Genomic DNA, 18,037 nt, shown 5'->3' with positions numbered 1-18,037 from the left:
CCTACTGGAAAATACGTTTGTTTCTTCACCGTCGACACTAGATTCGGTGTCCGTGTCTGGGTCTGTGTCGACCGACTGAGGTAAAGGGCGTTTTACAGCCCCTGACGGTGTCTGAGACGCCTGGACAGGTACTAACTGGTTTGCCGGCCGTCTCATGTCGTCAACTGATTTTTGTAACGTGCTGACATTATCACGTAATTCCATAAACAAAGCCATCCATTCCGGTGTCGACTCCCTAGGGGGTGACATCACCATTACCGGCAATTGCTCCGCCTCCACACCAACATCGTCCTCATACATGTCGACACACACGTACCGACACACAGCAGACACACAGGGAATGCTCTTATCGAAGACAGGACCCCACTAGCCCTTTGGGGAGACAGAGGGAGAGTTTGCCAGCACACACCCAAGCGCTATAAATATATAGGAACAACCCTACAGAAGTGTTGTTTCCTTTATAGCAGCTTAATATATCAATATCGCCAAAAAAGTGCCCCCCCTCTCTGTTTTTTTACCCTGTTTCTGTAGTGCAGTGCAGGGGAGAGTCCTGGGAGCCTTCCTCGCAGCGGAGCTGTGCAGGAAAATGGCGCTGTGTGCTGAGGAGATAGGCCCCGCCCCCTATTTCGGCGGGCTCTTCTCCCGGTGTTTGTGAGACCTGGCAGGGGTTAAATACATCCATATAGCCCCAGGGGCTATATGTGATGTATTTTTAGCCAGAACAAGGTATTATCATTGCTGCCCAGGGCGCCCCCCTCCAGCGCCCTGCACCCTCAGTGACCGCTGGTGTGAAGTGTGCTGACAACAATGGCGCACAGCTGCAGTGCTGTGCGCTACCTCATGAAGACTGAAAAGTCTTCTGCCGCCGGTTTCTGGACCTCTTCACTTTTCGGCATCTGCAAGGGGGTCGGCGGCGCGGCTCCGGGACCGGACTCCATGGCTGGGCCTGTGTTCGATCCCTCTGGAGCTAATGGTGTCCAGTAGCCTAAGAAGCCAATCCATCCTGCACGCAGGTGAGTTCACTTCTTCTCCCCTAAGTCCCTCGTTGCAGTGAGCCTGTTGCCAGCAGGACTCACTGAAAATAAAAAACCTAATAACTTTTTCTAAGCAGCTCTTTAGGAGAGCCACCTAGATTGCACCCTGCTCGGACGGGCACAAAAACCTAACTGAGGCTTGGAGGAGGGTCATAGGGGGAGGAGCCAGTGCACACCACCTAGTCCTAAAGCTTTTATTTTTGTGCCCTGTCTCCTGCGGAGCCGCTAATCCCCATGGTCCTGACGGAGTCCCAGCATCCACTAGGACGTCAGAGAAAGACCTGTTAAATCCTGTAGTCCAGCAGAGCTCCCAAGTGCAACATCTCCTGAGAAGACAGCAACATAGATTTGCGCCAATTGATCTTCCACCCATGTGACTGCAGCAGATTCACCGTCTAACAAATGTGGATGGCCGTCTGGAGAAGATGATGGTCATCCAGATAAGTCATGACCTTCATGAACACTCGATGGGTCGTGGATAATCAAAACAAAACTGGTAGTGACCGGACCACACTGGTGGTTGACTTAGATGGGAATAATAAGAATTTACTTACCGATAATTCTATTTCTCGGAGTCCGTAGTGGATGCTGGGGTTCCTGAAAGGACCATGGGGAATAGCGGCTCCGCAGGAGACAGGGCACAAAAAGTAAAGCTTTCCGATCAGGTGGTGTGCACTGGCTCCTCCCCCTATGACCCTCCTCCAAGCCTCAGTTAGGTACTGTGCCCGGACGAGCGTACACAATAAGGGAGGAATTTTGAATCCCGGGTAAGACTCATACCAGCCACACCAATCACACCGTACAACTTGTGATCAAACCCAGTTAACAGTATGATAACAGAGGAGCCTCTGAAAGATGGCTTCCTAAACAATAACCCGAATTAGTTAACAATAACTATGTACAATTATTGCAGATAATCCGCACTTGGGATGGGCGCCCAGCATCCACTACGGACTCCGAGAAATAGAATTATCGGTAAGTAAATTCTTATTTTCTCTATCGTCCTAGTGGATGCTGGGGTTCCTGAAAGGACCATGGGGATTATACCAAAGCTCCCAAACGGGCGGGAGAGTGCGGATGACTCTGCAGCACCGAATGAGAGAACTCCAGGTCCTCCTTAGCCAGAGTATCAAATTTGTAAAATTTTACAAACGTGTTCTCCCCTGACCACGTAGCTGCTCGGCAAAGTTGTAATGCCGAGACCCCTCGGGCAGCCGCCCAAGATGAGCCCACCTTCCTTGTGGAGTGGGCCTTTACAGATTTAGGCTGTGGCAGGCCTGCCACAGAATGTGCAAGTTGGATTGTGCTACAGATCCAACGAGCAATCGTCTGCTTAGACGCAGGAGCACCCATCTTGTTGGGTGCATACAATATAAACAACGAGTCAGATTTTCTGACTCCAGCTGTCCTTGCAATATATATTTTTAATGCTCTGACAACGTCCAGTAACTTGGAGTCCTCCAAGTCACTTGTAGCCGCAGGCACTACAATAGGCTGGTTCAGATGAAATGCTGACACCACCTTAGGGAGAAAATGCGGACGAGTCCGCAGTTCTGCCCTGTCCGAATGGAAAATCAGATATGGGCTTTTGTAAGATAAAGCTGCCAGTTCTGACACTCTCCTGGCCGAAGCCAGGGCTAGTAACATGGTCACTTTCCATGTGAGATATTTTAAATCCACCTTTTTTTAGTGGTTCAAACCAATGAGATTTTAGAAATTCCAAAACCACATTGAGATCCCACGGTGCCACTGGAGGCACCACAGGAGGCTGTATATGCAGCACTCCCTTAACAAAAGTCTGGACTTCAGGAACTGAAGCCAATTCTTTTTGAAAGAAAATCGACAGGGCCGAAATTTGAACCTTAATAGATCCCAATTTGAGACCCATAGACAATCCTGATTGCAGGAAATGTAGGAATCGACCCAGTTGAAATTCCTCCGTTGGAGCACTCCGATCCTCGCACCACGCAACATATCTTCGCCAAATGCGGTGATAGTGTTGCACGGTTACTTCCTTCCTTGCTTTAATCAAAGTAGGAATGACTTCTTCCGGCATGCCTTTTTCCTTTAGGATCCGGCGTTCAACCGCCATGCCGTCAAACGCAGCCGCGGTAAGTCTTGAAACAGACAGGGACCCTGCTGAAGCAAGTCCCTCCTTAGAGGTAGAGGCCACGGATCTTCCGTGATCATCTCTTGAAGTTCCGGGTACCAAGTCCTTCTTGGCCAATCCGGAACCACTAGTATCGTTCTTACGCCTCTTTGCCGTATAATTCTCAATACTTTTGGTATGAGAGGCAGAGGAGGAAACACATACACCGACTGGTACACCCAAGGCGTTACCAGCGCGTCCACAGCTATTGCCTGCGGATCTCTTGACCTGGCGCAATACCTGTCCAGTTTTTTGTTGAGGCGAGACGCCATCATGTCCACCATTGGTCTTTCCCAACGGGTTACCATCATGTGGAAGACTTCCGGATGAAGTCCCCACTCTCCCGGGTGAAGGTCGTGTCTGCTGAGGAAGTCTGCTTCCCAGTTGTCCACTCCCGGGATGAACACTGCTGACAGTGCTAAGACATGATTCTCTGCCCAGCGAAGAATCCTTGCAGCTTCTGCCATTGCACTCCTGCTTCTTGTGCCGCCCTGTCTGTTTACATGGGCGACTGCCGTGATGTTGTCCGACTGGATCAACACCGGTTTTCCTTGAAGCAGAGGTTCTGCCTGGCTTAGAGCATTGTAGATTGCTCTTAGTTCCAGAATGTTTATGTGAAGAGACGTTTCCAGGCTCGTCCACACTCCCTGGAAGTTTCTTCCTTGTGTGACTGCTCCCCAGCCTCTCAGGCTGGCGTCCGTGGTCACCAGGATCCAATCCTGTATGCCGAATCTGCGGCCCTCCAATAGATGAGCACTCTGCAACCACCACAGAAGAGATACCCTTGTCCTTGGAGACAGGGTTATCCGCTGGTGCATCTGAAGATGCGACCCTGACCATTTGTCCAACAGATCCCTCTGGAAAATTCGTGCATGGAATCTGCCGAATGGAATTGCTTCGTAAGAAGCCACCATTTTTCCCAGGACTCTTGTGCATTGATGTACAGACACCTTTCCTGGTTTTAGGAGGTTCCTGACAAGCTCGGATAACTCCTTGGCTTTTTCCTCCGGGAGAAAAACCTTTTTCTGAACCGTGTCCAGAATCATCCCTAGGAACAGCAGACGAGTTGTCGGCATTAACTGGGATTTTGGAATATTCAGAATCCAGCCGTGCTGTTTTAGCACTTCTTGAGACAGTGCTAATCCCCTCTCTAGCTGTTCTCTGGACCTTGCCCTTATTAGGAGATCGTCCAAGTATGGGATAATTAATACGCCTTTTCTTCGAAAAAGAATCATCATCTCGGCCATTACCTTTGTAAAGACCCGAGGTGCCGTGGACAATCCGAACGGCAGCGTCTGAAACTGATAGTGACAGTTTTGTACAACGAACCTGAGGTACCCCTGGTGTGAGGGGTAAATTGGAACGTGGAGGTACGCATCCTTGATGTCCAAGGACACCATAAAGTCCCCTTCTTCCAGGTTCGCTATCACTGCTCTGAGTGACTCCATTTTGAACTTGAACTTCTTTATGTACAGGTTCAAGGACTTCAGATTTAGAATAGGTCTTACCGAGCCGTCCGGCTTCGGTACCACAAATAGAGTGGAATAATACCCCTTTCCCTGTTGTAGAAGAGGTACCTTGACTATCACCTGCTGAGAGTACAGCTTGTGAATGGCTTCCAAAACCGTCTCCCTTTCGGAGGGGGACGTTGGTAAAGCAGACTTCAGGAAACGGCGAGGCGGATCTGTCTCTAGTTCCAACCTGTACCCCTGAGATATTATCTGCAGGATCCAGGGATCTACCTGCGAGTGAGCCCACTGCGCGCTGAAATTCTTGAGACGACCGCCCACCGCCCCCGAGTCCGCTTGAGAAGCCCCAGCGTCATGCTGAGGCTTTTGTAGAAGCGGGGGAAGGCTTCTGTTCCTGGGAAGGAGCTGCCTGTTGGTGTCTCTTCCCCCTTCCTCTGCCTCGTGGCAGATATGAATATCCCTTTGCTCTCTTGTTTTTAAAGGAACGAAAGGGCTGCGGTTGAAAAGTCGGTGTCTTTTTCTGTTGGGGAGTAGCTTGAGGTAAAAAGGTGGATTTCCCGGCTGTAGCCGTGGCCACCAAATCTGATAGACCGACTCCAAATAACTCCTCCCCTTTATACGGCAAAACTTCCATATGCCGTTTTGAGTCCGCATCGCCTGACCACTGTCGCGTCCATAAACTTCTTCTGGCCGAAATGGACATAGCACTTACCCGTGATGCCAGTGTGCAGATATCCCTCTGTGCATCACGCATATAAAGAAATGCATCCTTTATTTGCTCTAAAGACAGTAAAACATTGTCCCTATCCAGGGTATCAATATTTTCAATCAGGGACTCTGACCAAGCTACTCCAGCACTGCACATCCAGGCTGTCGCTATAGCTGGTCGTAGTATAACACCTGTATGTGTGTATATACTTTTTTGGATATTTTCCATCCTCCTATCTGCTGGATCTTTAAGTGCGGCCGTCTCAGGAGAGGGTAACGCCACTTGTTTAGATAAGCGTGTGAGCGCCTTGTCCACCCTAGGAGGTGTTTCCCAGCGCGCCCTAACCTCTGACGGGAAAGGGTATAAAGCTAATAACTTCTTTGAAATTAGCATCTTTTTATCGGGGGCAACCCACGCTTCATCACATACATCATTTAGTTCTTCTGATTCAGGAAAAACTATAGGTAGTTTTTTCACACCCCACATAATACCCTGTTTAGTGGTACCTGTAGTATCAGCTAAATGTAACGCCTCCTTCATTGCCAAAATCATATAATGTGTGGCCCTACTGGAAAATACGGTTGATTCGTCACCGTCGCCACTGGAATCAGTGCCTGTGTCTGTGTCGACCGACTGAGGCAAAGGACGTTTTACAGCCCCTGACGGTGTTTGAGGCGCCTGGACAGGCACTAACTGATTGTCCGGCCGTCTCATGTCGTCAAACGACTGCTTTAGCGTGTTGACACTATCCCGTAATTCCATAAATAAAGGCATCCATTCTGGTGTCGACCCCCTAGGAGGTGACATCCCCATATTTGGCAATTGCTCCGCCTCCACACCAATATCGTCCTCATACATGTCGACACACACGTACCGACACACAGCAGACACACAGGGAATGCTCTTAACGAAGACAGGACCCCACTAGCCCTTTGGGGAGACAGAGGGAGAGTTTGCCAGCACACACCAAAAGCGCTATATATGACAGGGATAGCCTTATAATAAGTGCTCCCTGTATAGCTGCTTTTATAATATAATTTTTGCCACTATTTTGCCCCCCCTCTCTTGTTTTACCCTGTTTCTGTAGTGCAGTGCAGGGGAGAGACCTGGGAGCCGTCCTGACCAGCGGAGCTGTGTAAGGAAAATGGCGCTGTGTGCTGAGGAGATAGGCCCCGCCCCTTTTTCGGCGGGCTCGTCTCCCGCTCTTTAGTGTATTCTGGCAGGGGTTAAATATCTCCATATAGCCCCCGGAGGCTATATGTGAGGTATTTTTTAGCCAAATAGGTTTTCATTTGCCTCCCAGGGCGCTCCCCTCCCAGCGCCCTGCACCCTCAGTGACTGCCGTGTGAAGTGTGCTGAGAGGAAAATGGCGCACAGCTGCAGTGCTGTGCGCTACCTTTAGAAGACTGAGGAGTCTTCTGCCGCCGATTCTGGACCTCTTCATGTTTCAGCATCTGCAAGGGGGCCGGCGGCGAGGCTCCGGTGACCATCCAGGCTGTACCTGTGATCGTCCCTCTGGAGCTGATGTCCAGTAGCCAAGAAGCCAATCCATCCTGCACGCAGGTGAGTTCACTTCTTCTCCCCTAAGTCCCTCGTTGCAGTGATCCTGTTGCCAGCAGGACTCACTGTAAAATAAAAAACCTAAGCTAAACTTTCTCTAAGCAGCTCTTTAGGAGAGCCACCTAGATTGCACCCTTCTCGGCCGGGCACAAAAATCTAACTGAGGCTTGGAGGAGGGTCATAGGGGGAGGAGCCAGTGCACACCACCTGATCGGAAAGCTTTACTTTTTGTGCCCTGTCTCCTGCGGAGCCGCTATTCCCCATGGTCCTTTCAGGAACCCCAGCATCCACTAGGACGATAGAGAAAAGCAAATAGGCATCCTGGATGTCCAAGGATGCCATAAAGTCCCCCAGCTCCAAGGCCAAAATAATGGAGCGAAGAGACTCCATGCAGATTTTGGGGACCTGCAGAAACCTGTTTAGTGCTTAACGGCACTTGCAGTCAGTATACAGTTGAGCAATAAATGTCGCTGTTTCGTAAATAAAGTCATAGGTGGTGGTCAGAAGCAGAAGCATAGATTAAACAATAACATGGCCTGTACGCAAGCAACAGATTAGACATTGTCTATTAAAATGCTGTGGGAGAAGGAAACAAAAGAAATCTAGGGATGATGAAAAAGGGGAGGTCAGATAGTAACAATAGTATGAAATAAAAATTGTAGAAACAGAATAATAAAAAAAGAAAAAAAAATAAGAATGGCACACTAAGAAAAAGGTAAGCCTTTCAATTTGTGAATAAAATATACATTCTTATAATAGCCATACATTTAATTTTTAACATTGCTATTAGCAAAAACAGACACTATAAAAGGAAGTGGAGGATATGAGTGTGAAATTCTGCTAGGTATTTTTAAAACATAGTGAATCCAAAAGAATAGGTCAAGGTTCAATAATACAAAAGATATGTAATACCCTAAATTGGTCGGACACACATTGATAAATTTACCTTTTCAGAAGAACCACCAACAATATCCACACAATTCTCAGATTTATCACTTAGTTCACTGTTAGACTGCTTGGTGTCACTGATGTAACATGTAGCTGGAACACTGGCACCAATGAATGCTTTCATATAATTTGTAGCTTGGGGAGCACTTTTGCTCGTTTCTGCCATTTTGCATTTCACAGTGGTAAGAAGACTATTTGTGTAAAATGCACTTTCACTGCTCTTACACGTTTGGAAGATTTCACGTACCAATTCTATATTATAATCCTGTAATGACATTATGCAGATTTTTTTTGGTGTGGTAGTCAAATATCTTATTTAATCTATTAATGGCAGACTATCAGACCCGTCACATGTAACATCTTGTAACATCTTAACTATAAACATATTAGAAAGTTTATTTAAAATATAGAGTATTCCATATATAATATTGCATTGCAGACTACAGTTCTTTCTTCTCTCTCTCTATGGATTACTTTAGCCAAGAGATAAAATCAACATAAACTTGTAACAGTAGGGCTATTTTCACTTAATGTTTTAGTAAATGATCTAGGAGTCTTTAACACGCACACACGTGTGTGTGAATGAGGGACTGTGCAGTGGCAACAATGGCACCCAAGATTGCTACAGTTTCAATGTACTGTCTTTCATACAGTCATTGTGGTATTTAGAACTGCTCCACAAGCACACTGAAGTTTAATATCAAAGAGAAAGTCATTGATATTTTACATTTTCACTGCGGTTCAAAACTGTATCGTCTGTGAACCTTAGAATAGAAAAAAAAAATATTTCATATTACATTGGTGTGATACAGTAGCATATTTATTCCATAAGAATAATGGAAACCACACGCTAGCATTTAGAAATTAACTAGGCCACTGGTTCCCAAACTTTTTTGAATCACGGCGCCTTAGAGTATCAGAATTTTTTTTCATGGCACCCCTAGGAAAATTATATCTTATTGAGAAATTACAAAAATAAGATTTTACTCACCGGTAAATCTATTTCTCGTAGTCCGTAGTGGATGCTGGGGACTCCGTAAGGACCATGGGGAATAGACGGGCTCCGCAGGAGACTGGGCACTCTAAGAAAGACTTAGTACTACTGGTGTGCACTGGCTCCTCCCTCTATGCCCCTCCTCCAGACTTCAGTTAAGGAAACTGTTCCCGGAAGAGCTGACATTACAAGGAAAGGATTTTGGAACCCAGGGTAAGACTCATACCAGCCACACCAATCACACCGTATAAACTTACCCAGTTAACAGTATGAACAAACAACAGAGCATCAACCAATGGATGCCAACATAACATAACCCTTTATTAAGCAATAACTATATACACGTATTGCAGAAAGTCCGCACTTGGGACGGGCGCCCAGCATCCACTACGGACTACGAGAAATAGATTTACCGGTGAGTAAAATCTTATTTTCTCTAACGTCCTAGTGGATGCTGGGGACTCCGTAAGGACCATGGGGATTATACCAAAGCTCCCAAACGGGCGGGAGAGTGCGGATGACTCTGCAGCACCGAATGGGCAAACACAAGGTCCTCCTCAGCCAGGGTATCAAACTTGTAGAATTTTGCAAATGTGTTTGAACCCGACCAAGTAGCAGCTCGGCAAAGCTGTAATGCAGAGACCCCTCGGGCAGCCGCCCAAGAAGAGCCCACCTTCCTTGTGGAATGGGCTTTCACTGATTTTGGATGCGGCAATCCAGCCGCAGAATGAGCCTGCTGAATCGTGTTACAGATCCAGCGAGCGATAGTTTGCTTTGAAGCAGGAGCACCCAGCTTGTTGGATGCATACAGGATAAACAGCGAGTCAGTCTTCCCGACTCCAGCCGTTCTGGTTACCTAAATCTTCAATGCCCGGACTACGTCAAACAGCTTGGAATCCTCCAAGTCACAAGTAGCTGCAAGCACCACAATAGGTTGGTTCAAATGAAAAGATGACACCACCTTTGGCAGAAATTGCGAACTAGTCCGCAATTCTGCCCTGTCCATATGGAAAACCAGATAGGGGCTTTTACATGACAAAGCCGCCAATTCTGACACACGCCTAGCCGAAGCTAAGGCCAACAGCATGACCACTTTCCACGTGAGATACTTTAGCTCCACAGTCTTAAGTGGCTCAAACCAGTGGGATTTCAGGAAATCCAACACAACGTTAAGATCCCAGGGTGCCACTGGTGGCACAAAAAGGGGGTTGAATATGCAGCACTCCCTTAACAAATGTCTGAACCTCAGGCAGTGAAGCCAGTTCTTTTTGAAAGAAAATGGATAGGGCCTAAATCTGGACCTTTATGGACCCTAATTTTAGGCCCATAGTCACTCCTGACTGTAGGAAGTGCAGGAATCGACCCAGCTGGAATTCCTCTGTAGGGGCCTTCCTGGCCTCACACCAAGCAACATATTTTCGCCATATACGGTGATAATGCTTTGCTGTCACGTCTTTCCTAGCCTTTATCAGCGTAGGAATAACTTCATCCGGAATGCCTTTTTCCGCTAGGATCCGGCGTTCAACCGCCATGCCGTCAAACGCAGCCACGGTAAGTCTTGAAACAGACAGGACCCTTGTTGCAACAGGTCCTGTCTGAGAGGCAGAGGCCTCTGTGAGCATTTCTTGCAGTTCCGGGTACCAAGTCCTTCTTGGCCAATCCGGAACAATGAGTATTGTTCTCACTCCTCTTTTTCTTACAATTCTCAGCACCTTTGGTATGAGAGGAAGAGGAGGAAACACATAGACCGACTGGAACACCCACGGTGCTACTAGTGCGTCCACCGCTATCGCCTGAGGGTCCCTTGACCTAGCGCAATACCTTTTTAGCTTTATGTTGAGGCGGGACGCCATCATGTCCACCTGTGGCAGTTCCCATCGATTTGCAATCTGCGTGAAGACTTCCTGATGAAGTCCCCACTCTCCCGGGTGGAGGTCGTGCCTGCTGAGCAAGTCTGCTTCCCAGTTGTCCACTCCCGGAATGAACACTGCTGACAGTGCGCTTACGTGATTCTCCGCCCAGCGAAGAATTCTGGTGGCTTCTACCATCGCCACCCTGCTCCTTGTGCCGCCTTGGCGGTTTACATGAGCCACTGCTGTCTGACTGGATCAGAACCGGTTGGTCGCAAAGCAGGGTCTCCGCTTGATTTAGGGCGTTGTATATGGCCCTTCGTTCCAGGATATTGATGTGAAGGCAAGTCTCCTGCCTTGACCACAGCCCTTGGAAATTTCTTCCCTGTGTGACTGCCCCCCACCCTCGGAGGCTTGCATCCGTGGTCACCAAGACCCAGTCCTGAACGCCGAATCTGCGACCTTCGAGAAGGTGAGCACTCTGCAGTCACCACAGGAGAGACACCCTGGCTCTGGGGGATAGGGTGATTAACCGATGCATCCGAAGATGTGATCCGGACCACTTGTCCAGTAAGTCCCATTGGAAGGTCCTCCTATGGAACCTGCCGAAGGGAATGGCCTCGAATAATGCCACCCTCCTTCCCAGGACTCGAGTGCAGTGAAGCACTGACACCTGTTTCGGTTTTAATAGATTCCTGACCAGTGTCACGAGCTTCTGAGCTCTCTCTATCGGGAGATAAACCCTTTTCTGGTCTGTGTCTAGGATCATGCCTAGGAGAGGCAGATGAGCTGTAAGAACCAACTGCGACTTTGGAATATATAGAATCCAGCCGTGTTGCCGTTACACTTCCAGAGAAAGTGATACGCTGTTCAGCAACTGCTCTCTTGATCTCGCTTTTATGAGGAGATCGTCCAAGTACGTGATAATAGAGACACCTTGCTTCCGCAGGAGCACCATCATTTCCGCCATTACCTTGGTGAATATTCTCAAGGCCGTGGAGAGACCAAACGGCAACGTCTGAAATTGGTAATGACCATCCCGTACCGCAATTCTGAGGTACGCCTGATGAGGTGGATAAATGGGGACATGAAGGTATGCATCCTTTATGTCCAGAGTCACCATAAAATCTCCCCCTTTCAGGCTTGCAATAACCGCTCTTAGCGATTCCATCTTGAACCCTTTCAGGTATATGTTCAGGGATTTTAAATTCAATATGGGTCCGACCGAACCGTCTGGTTTCGGGACTACAACATGGTCGAATAATAACCCCCTCCTTGTTGAAGGAGGGGAACCTTGACCACCACCTGTTGAAGATACAATTTATGAATTGCAGTTAACACTGTTTCCCTCTCGTGGGGGGAAGCCGGCAGGGCCGTCGGTGAGGGGGCATCTTCTCAAAGTCCAGCTTGTATCCCTGAGACACAATATCTATTGCCCAGGGATCTAACAGGGAGTGAACCCACTTGTGGCTGAACGGACGAAGGCGTGCCCCCACCGGGCCTAGCTCCGCCTGTGGAGCCCCATCGACATGCGGTGGATTTTTGTAGAGGCCGGGGAAGACTTCTGTTCCTGGGAACTAGCTGTGTTGTGCAGCTTCTTTCCTCTGCCCCCGCCTCTGGCAAGAAAGGACGCACCTCGGACTTTCTTGTTTCTTTATTCGAAAGGCTGCATTTGATAATGTCGTGCTTTCCTAGGCTGTGCAGGAATATAAGGCAAAATATCAGAATTACCAGCTATAGCTGTGTAGACCAGGTCCGAGAACCCTTCTCCACACAATCCTCAGCCTTCCACATGCCTCTTAAGTCGGCATCATCTGTCCATTGCATATTCTACAGGACACGTCAAGCAGAAATCGACATAGCTTTGACTCTAGGACCCAGTATACTCATGTCTCTTTGGGCATGTTTTATATATATCACTTAAGACAGCATCTTTAATATATATATATATATATATATATCTACATATCTATATATATATCGTGCAGTGTGACCCGGCACTCCTTGCGCTCCCCAGCGTTGAAGAAATCTTGCCCCCGTGCCTTAACCTCCTGGAAAGTTCCCTTCTATATCAATGGCAATGAGAGCGGCACTGGGAGTCGTGATGAACAAAGTGAACAATAAAGTGCTTTTATTGGATCTACGTTTCGGGGACGCAGCCCCTTCGTCAGGATATGTTGTATAGCAATGTACAGTGTTTAAATACCTGTGCAAATAGAGGTTACCCACCGCCTCCAGCCGTCACGCCGCCCAGGTCCCGGAACTGACGTCACTCCCCTCTCAGGAAGTGACGCGTCACCGGTCCGTCTAGCCGGCGTTCTCGGGCTGTAGGAAACAGGTAACCATGACAACGTAAACAAAAATCGTGATAACTCAGTAAAATTCAAACATAAAGTGCAGTGCAAATTACTCAAACCGCGTTGTCATTGTTACATATATGTGCAATCGATTTAAGCCAAACAATAATTATGGTGCTCACTGATGCTAAAGCCCCTTGCAGTATTTAGAAAACAATAAACTACGGAATTCATTTATATAATAAACATCATATAAGTAAAACAAAATATAAGTGACATCTAAAAAAACATACAAAGGCTGGAGGACATCGACTAACTTCCATATGCCTAAAATATATATCACTCAGGTAGCTACTAGCACCTGCTCTTCCTTATTCAGGGATACTCATGTTTATATTGTTAACTCAATATAACCTACATATATTTAGACATATATACAAACATGTATCTATGCATACAAATATAAGTATAACCCTGGAACTGCTTACAAAAAACATTTCAAGCTAAGCATCTCATTTAATCCCTTGGGATGTACTGTAATAAGAGTAGAAATCCACTTTGCCTCGATCTGTAGCAATTTCTTAGATCGATCCCCTCCACGTAGCGACGGTGGAACCTGGTCAATGATCTTATAACGCAGGGTGGCCATACCATGTTTAGCTGTCACAAAGTGGCAAGCCACAGGTTGGCCGCTAGTACCCGCCTTGTAAGCCTCCCGTATGGCATACCGATGTTGCACCATTCTTGTTTTGAATGCACAATCGGTTTCACAGACATATGTTAACCCACAGGGGTTTGATGCCGACATTGCCAAATCTGGTGAGGATACCTTTAAAGAGCTCTTAAAGCTCCGGAAAAGAGAGATTGACTTCATGTACCACGCTATCCCTCTGTCAGACTACTATAGAGCGAAACAAATCCCACGTGGATTCAGGATCCATAACATGCCGACTATAGGCCGCTATGATATTAATTTCTGTCAAAAATGGATAGCGGTACTTAATAAGTGCTCTATGGACCTGCTACTGCTTGTGATAGAAGAGTCTACCCGTGAGTTAACACTCACAAGAAATAAGATAGCTCTCTTCCAGAATGAGAACAATCTGGACACAGCACCAGTCCCTGACTGGTTGAGCAAACTTACAGATGAAGTGGAACAATATAAATTAAACCTTATTAAATTCAAAAAACAGAAGAGGATCAAAGTTCAGCAGGACTATGACCAACATAAAGTTTATGTGTGGTTGGCCAGCCAGCCTCCCCCGCCCCGCAGTGGGCATCCAGCAACATTCAGGAGGAGGTCTCAGCGCCCTCATTTCTCCAGCACCTCAGCTAGTGAAGCTGATGAGGCAACCCAGGACACCCCACAGAATAGGAGGGATATCCCTTTAGGGGTACGTACCCGGGCGATAATAGCCGGAAGAGAGGTGCCTTCACAAGGAGAGGGGGGCAAACAAAAAGGCAGGCGAGGAGCCAACACCGGATCAAAACCACCGAAGGGGAGACGCAATTAATCTTCGACCTATCCTCGAGTCATATCTCTGAAATTGAGTCCAGAGTATTAAGCAGAGGCCTTTCTTTCATCCCCACCAGGACGGCAGACCCATTCCAGCAGAAAATCGACAACTATAAATTGACAAGAACGCTTAAACTTAAAGAACATTTTTCTAAGCAGGATGTATCTGGAACATCTACAGTGACGGACTCTCTACCACCTCAGGTGAGACGTTTGACAAGGTCCACATTTGAACCGTATACTACTAATACCTCCATTAAAACCTTCAGTAGAATGCTGGACGATGTAGATTTAAGTCCTAATATCAAGTCTTTTCCCAACCTTACTAAGGATGAATTTGAAGCCTTGAAGAGTCTTAGTAAAAGAGAGGACATCATCATACGGCAGGCTGATAAGGGTGGGGGGATTGTAGTCCTTGATACGCTGAAGTATAAAAATTAATGTGAACGTCTATTATCTGACAAATCCACATATGCTATGTTATCTAGAGATCCAACTAATGTTTTTAAGAAGGAGTTGGAGGGTATGCTAAAACAAGCTGTGGATAATGGAAGCATTTCAGTAGGTGTGAGTAAAGCATTGTGTGTAGACTGCCCAGTGGTTCCTGTATTTTATGTGATTCCTAAAATCCATAAAGATGCAGTGAACCCACCGGGGAGGCCTATAATCTCGGCCAGAGGGTCACTGTGTGAAGTAATTTCTGTTTTTTTGTGACAGCTATTTACAACCGTGTATACAAAACACACCTACGCACCTTAAAGACACTTCTGCTTTGTTACGTCTTCTTGAGAACTTAGGGACATTACCCCAAGATGCAACGTTAGCATCCATAGATGTGGCGAGCCTGTACACCTGCATCCCTCATGGGGCTGGTGTACAGGCAGTTAGACATCTAATAACCAACAATCCCCTCTATACTGGCCCAGACATATAATTTTTCTTATCACTTTTAGAATTTACACTGGTACATAATTATTTCATGTACGATAAGAAGTTCTATATTCAATGTACTGGCTGTGCCATGGGGTCGGCGGTGGCTCCGGCATTCGCCAATACATACATGTGGGAATTAGAAAGAGAGCTATTCCTACAGGATACCAGTATTACGTCACAAATATGCCTGTACCAACGTTACATAGACGACGTACTGATTTTTTGGGGAGGCCCAAGAAATAATCTGATTGGGTTAATTAATCAACATAACTCTTCATCAAGCCCCATTAAATTTACAGTAGAGATGGATGATACACAAATTAATTTCTTGGATGTATGTATCACTGTCACAGAAGGGAAAATAGGTACCAAACTGTACACTGAAGCGACAGACAGAAACAACCTGTTAAGATTTGACAGTTTTCACCCAAAAGCTACTGTCCGGGGTTTGCCATATTCCCAATTTTTACGGGTATGCCGCATTACTAATGTAGCGGCAGATCGCGATAAACAATTGGAAATAATGACCACCAGATTTAGAGAAAGGGGTTATCCCTGTGAACTCTTAGAACAGGCCAAACGCAAAGCCCTAGGGATAACAAGGCAGCAATTACTGACCACTAAAGTCCAAAAACAACTCAAAGGTAGGATACCCTGGGTTACACAATTTAGTACCAGCAGTAAACAAGTAGCCTCTAGTACCAAATTAATATGGCTGATAGTGGCGACAGATAAGGATTTGGGTGAAGTATATCAATCTAGACTCCTTAATAGCTATTCTAAAGGAAGGAGCATCAGGGATTATGTGGTGAAAACGGATATATCTAAGTTTGGTAAAGACCTCCCAGATAAAAACTTCTTGAAACGCAAAAATGGCTGCTTCAAGTGCAGTGGATGTACCACCTGTAGTTATTTGTCTCCAGGAGAATTTTTCCTGCATCCCCATACAGGGAAGAAATACATCATAAAATACCCACTATCTTACGACTCAAAATTCGTTGTATATATGTTGACATGCCCCTGTGGGTTAACATATGTCGGTAAAACCGATTGTGCATTCAAAACAAGAATGGCGCAACATCGGTATGCCATACGGGAGGCTTACAAGGCGGGTACTAGCGACCAACCTGTGGCTCGCCACTTTGTGACAGCTAAACATGGTATGGCCACCCTGCGTTATAAGATCATTGACCAGGTTCCACCGTCGCTACGTGGAGGGGATCGATCTAAGAAATTGCTACAGATCGAGGCAAAGTGGATTTCTACTCTTATTACAGTACATCCCAAGGGATTAAATGAGATGCTTAGCTTGAAATGTTTTTTGTAAGCAGTTCCAGGGTTATACTTATATTTGTATGCATAGATACATGTTTGTATATATGTCTAAATATATGTAGGTTATATTGAGTTAACAATATAAACATGAGTATCCCTGAATAAGGAAGAGCAGGTGCTAGTAGCTACCTGAGTGATATATATTTTAGGCATATGGAAGTTAGTCGATGTCCTCCAGCCTTTGTATGTTTTTTTAGATGTCACTTATATTTTGTTTTACTTATATGAAGTTTATTATATAAATGAATTCAGTAGTTTATTGTTTTCTAAATACTGCAAGGGGCTTTAGCATCAGTGAGCACCATAATTATTGTTTGGCTTAAATCGATTGCACATATATGTAACAATGACAACGCGGTTTGAGTAATTTGCACTGCACTTTATGTTTGAATTTTACTGAGTTATCACGATTTTTGTTTACGTTGTCATGGTTACCTGTTTCCTACAGCCCGAGAACGCCGGCTAGACGGACCGGTGACGCGTCACTTCCTGAGAGGGGAGTGACGTCAGTTCCGGGACCTGGGCGGCATGACGGCTGGAGGCGGTGGGTAACCTCTATTTGCACAGGTATTTAAACACTGTACATTGCTATACAACATATCCTGACGAAGGGGCTGCGTCCCCGAAACGTAGATCCAATAAAAGCACTTTATTGTTCACTTTGTTCATCACGACTCCCAGTGCCGCTCTCATTGCCATTGATAATATATATATATATCTATATGCATACTAGGGTGTCAATCTCTGCTGATAAGGTACCTGTCCACGCTGCCACAGCGCTATAAACCCATGCCGACACAATCGCCGGTCTGAGTAGTATACTAGAATGTGCACGCTATCTGCAGGATCCCTGAGAATAGCTAGTACTACCTTCTGTGCAAACAGGACACCCTAGGGGAAGATTCCCAACACATCCTGGCCCTAGTGGGGAAAGGATACTGCCTGAGAATCTTTTGTGGGAAGCTGCAGTCTCTTATCTGGAGATTCACGCTCTTTTTCCTCATGAGAGGAGGGAAATTTACCTCAGCTTTCTTCCCCTAAACATGTGTACCCTTGTGTCAGGGACAAATGAGTTATCAGTGATATGCAAATCATCTTTTATTACAATAATCATATATTGAATACCTTTCAGCCATCTTGGCTGTAACTTTGCAATATCGTAGTCGACACTGGAGTCACACTCCGTGTCGATATCAGTGTTTATTATTTTGGATAGTGAGCATTGTGAGACTCTGAAGGTCTC

General features: G+C 46.3%; 1 protein-coding gene across 9 annotated transcripts in view; it reads right to left on the bottom strand.

The window, feature by feature from the left end:
* TASOR2 (transcription activation suppressor family member 2) overlaps window positions 1-18,037 on the bottom strand; it is a 259,706-nt gene that overhangs the window by 128,493 nt on the left and 113,176 nt on the right. For 7 of the 9 annotated variants that reach the window (XM_063926781.1, XM_063926779.1, XM_063926782.1 and 4 more), the window contains one exon: window positions 7,868-8,134. The exons of the other annotated variants lie outside the window; for them this stretch is intronic. In XM_063926781.1, coding sequence (XP_063782851.1) covers window positions 7,868-8,134 — 267 coding nt within the window. The remainder of the gene's footprint in view (window positions 1-7,867; window positions 8,135-18,037) is intronic. 9 annotated transcript variants of the gene reach the window in all.

The sequence above is a fragment of the Pseudophryne corroboree genome, chromosome 6 (assembly GCF_028390025.1).
Source record: "Pseudophryne corroboree isolate aPseCor3 chromosome 6, aPseCor3.hap2, whole genome shotgun sequence".
Classification (NCBI taxonomy): domain Eukaryota; kingdom Metazoa; phylum Chordata; class Amphibia; order Anura; family Myobatrachidae; genus Pseudophryne; species Pseudophryne corroboree.
Note: the sequence above shows the minus strand (reverse complement) of the source record. Positions and strands in the feature narration are given on the sequence as shown.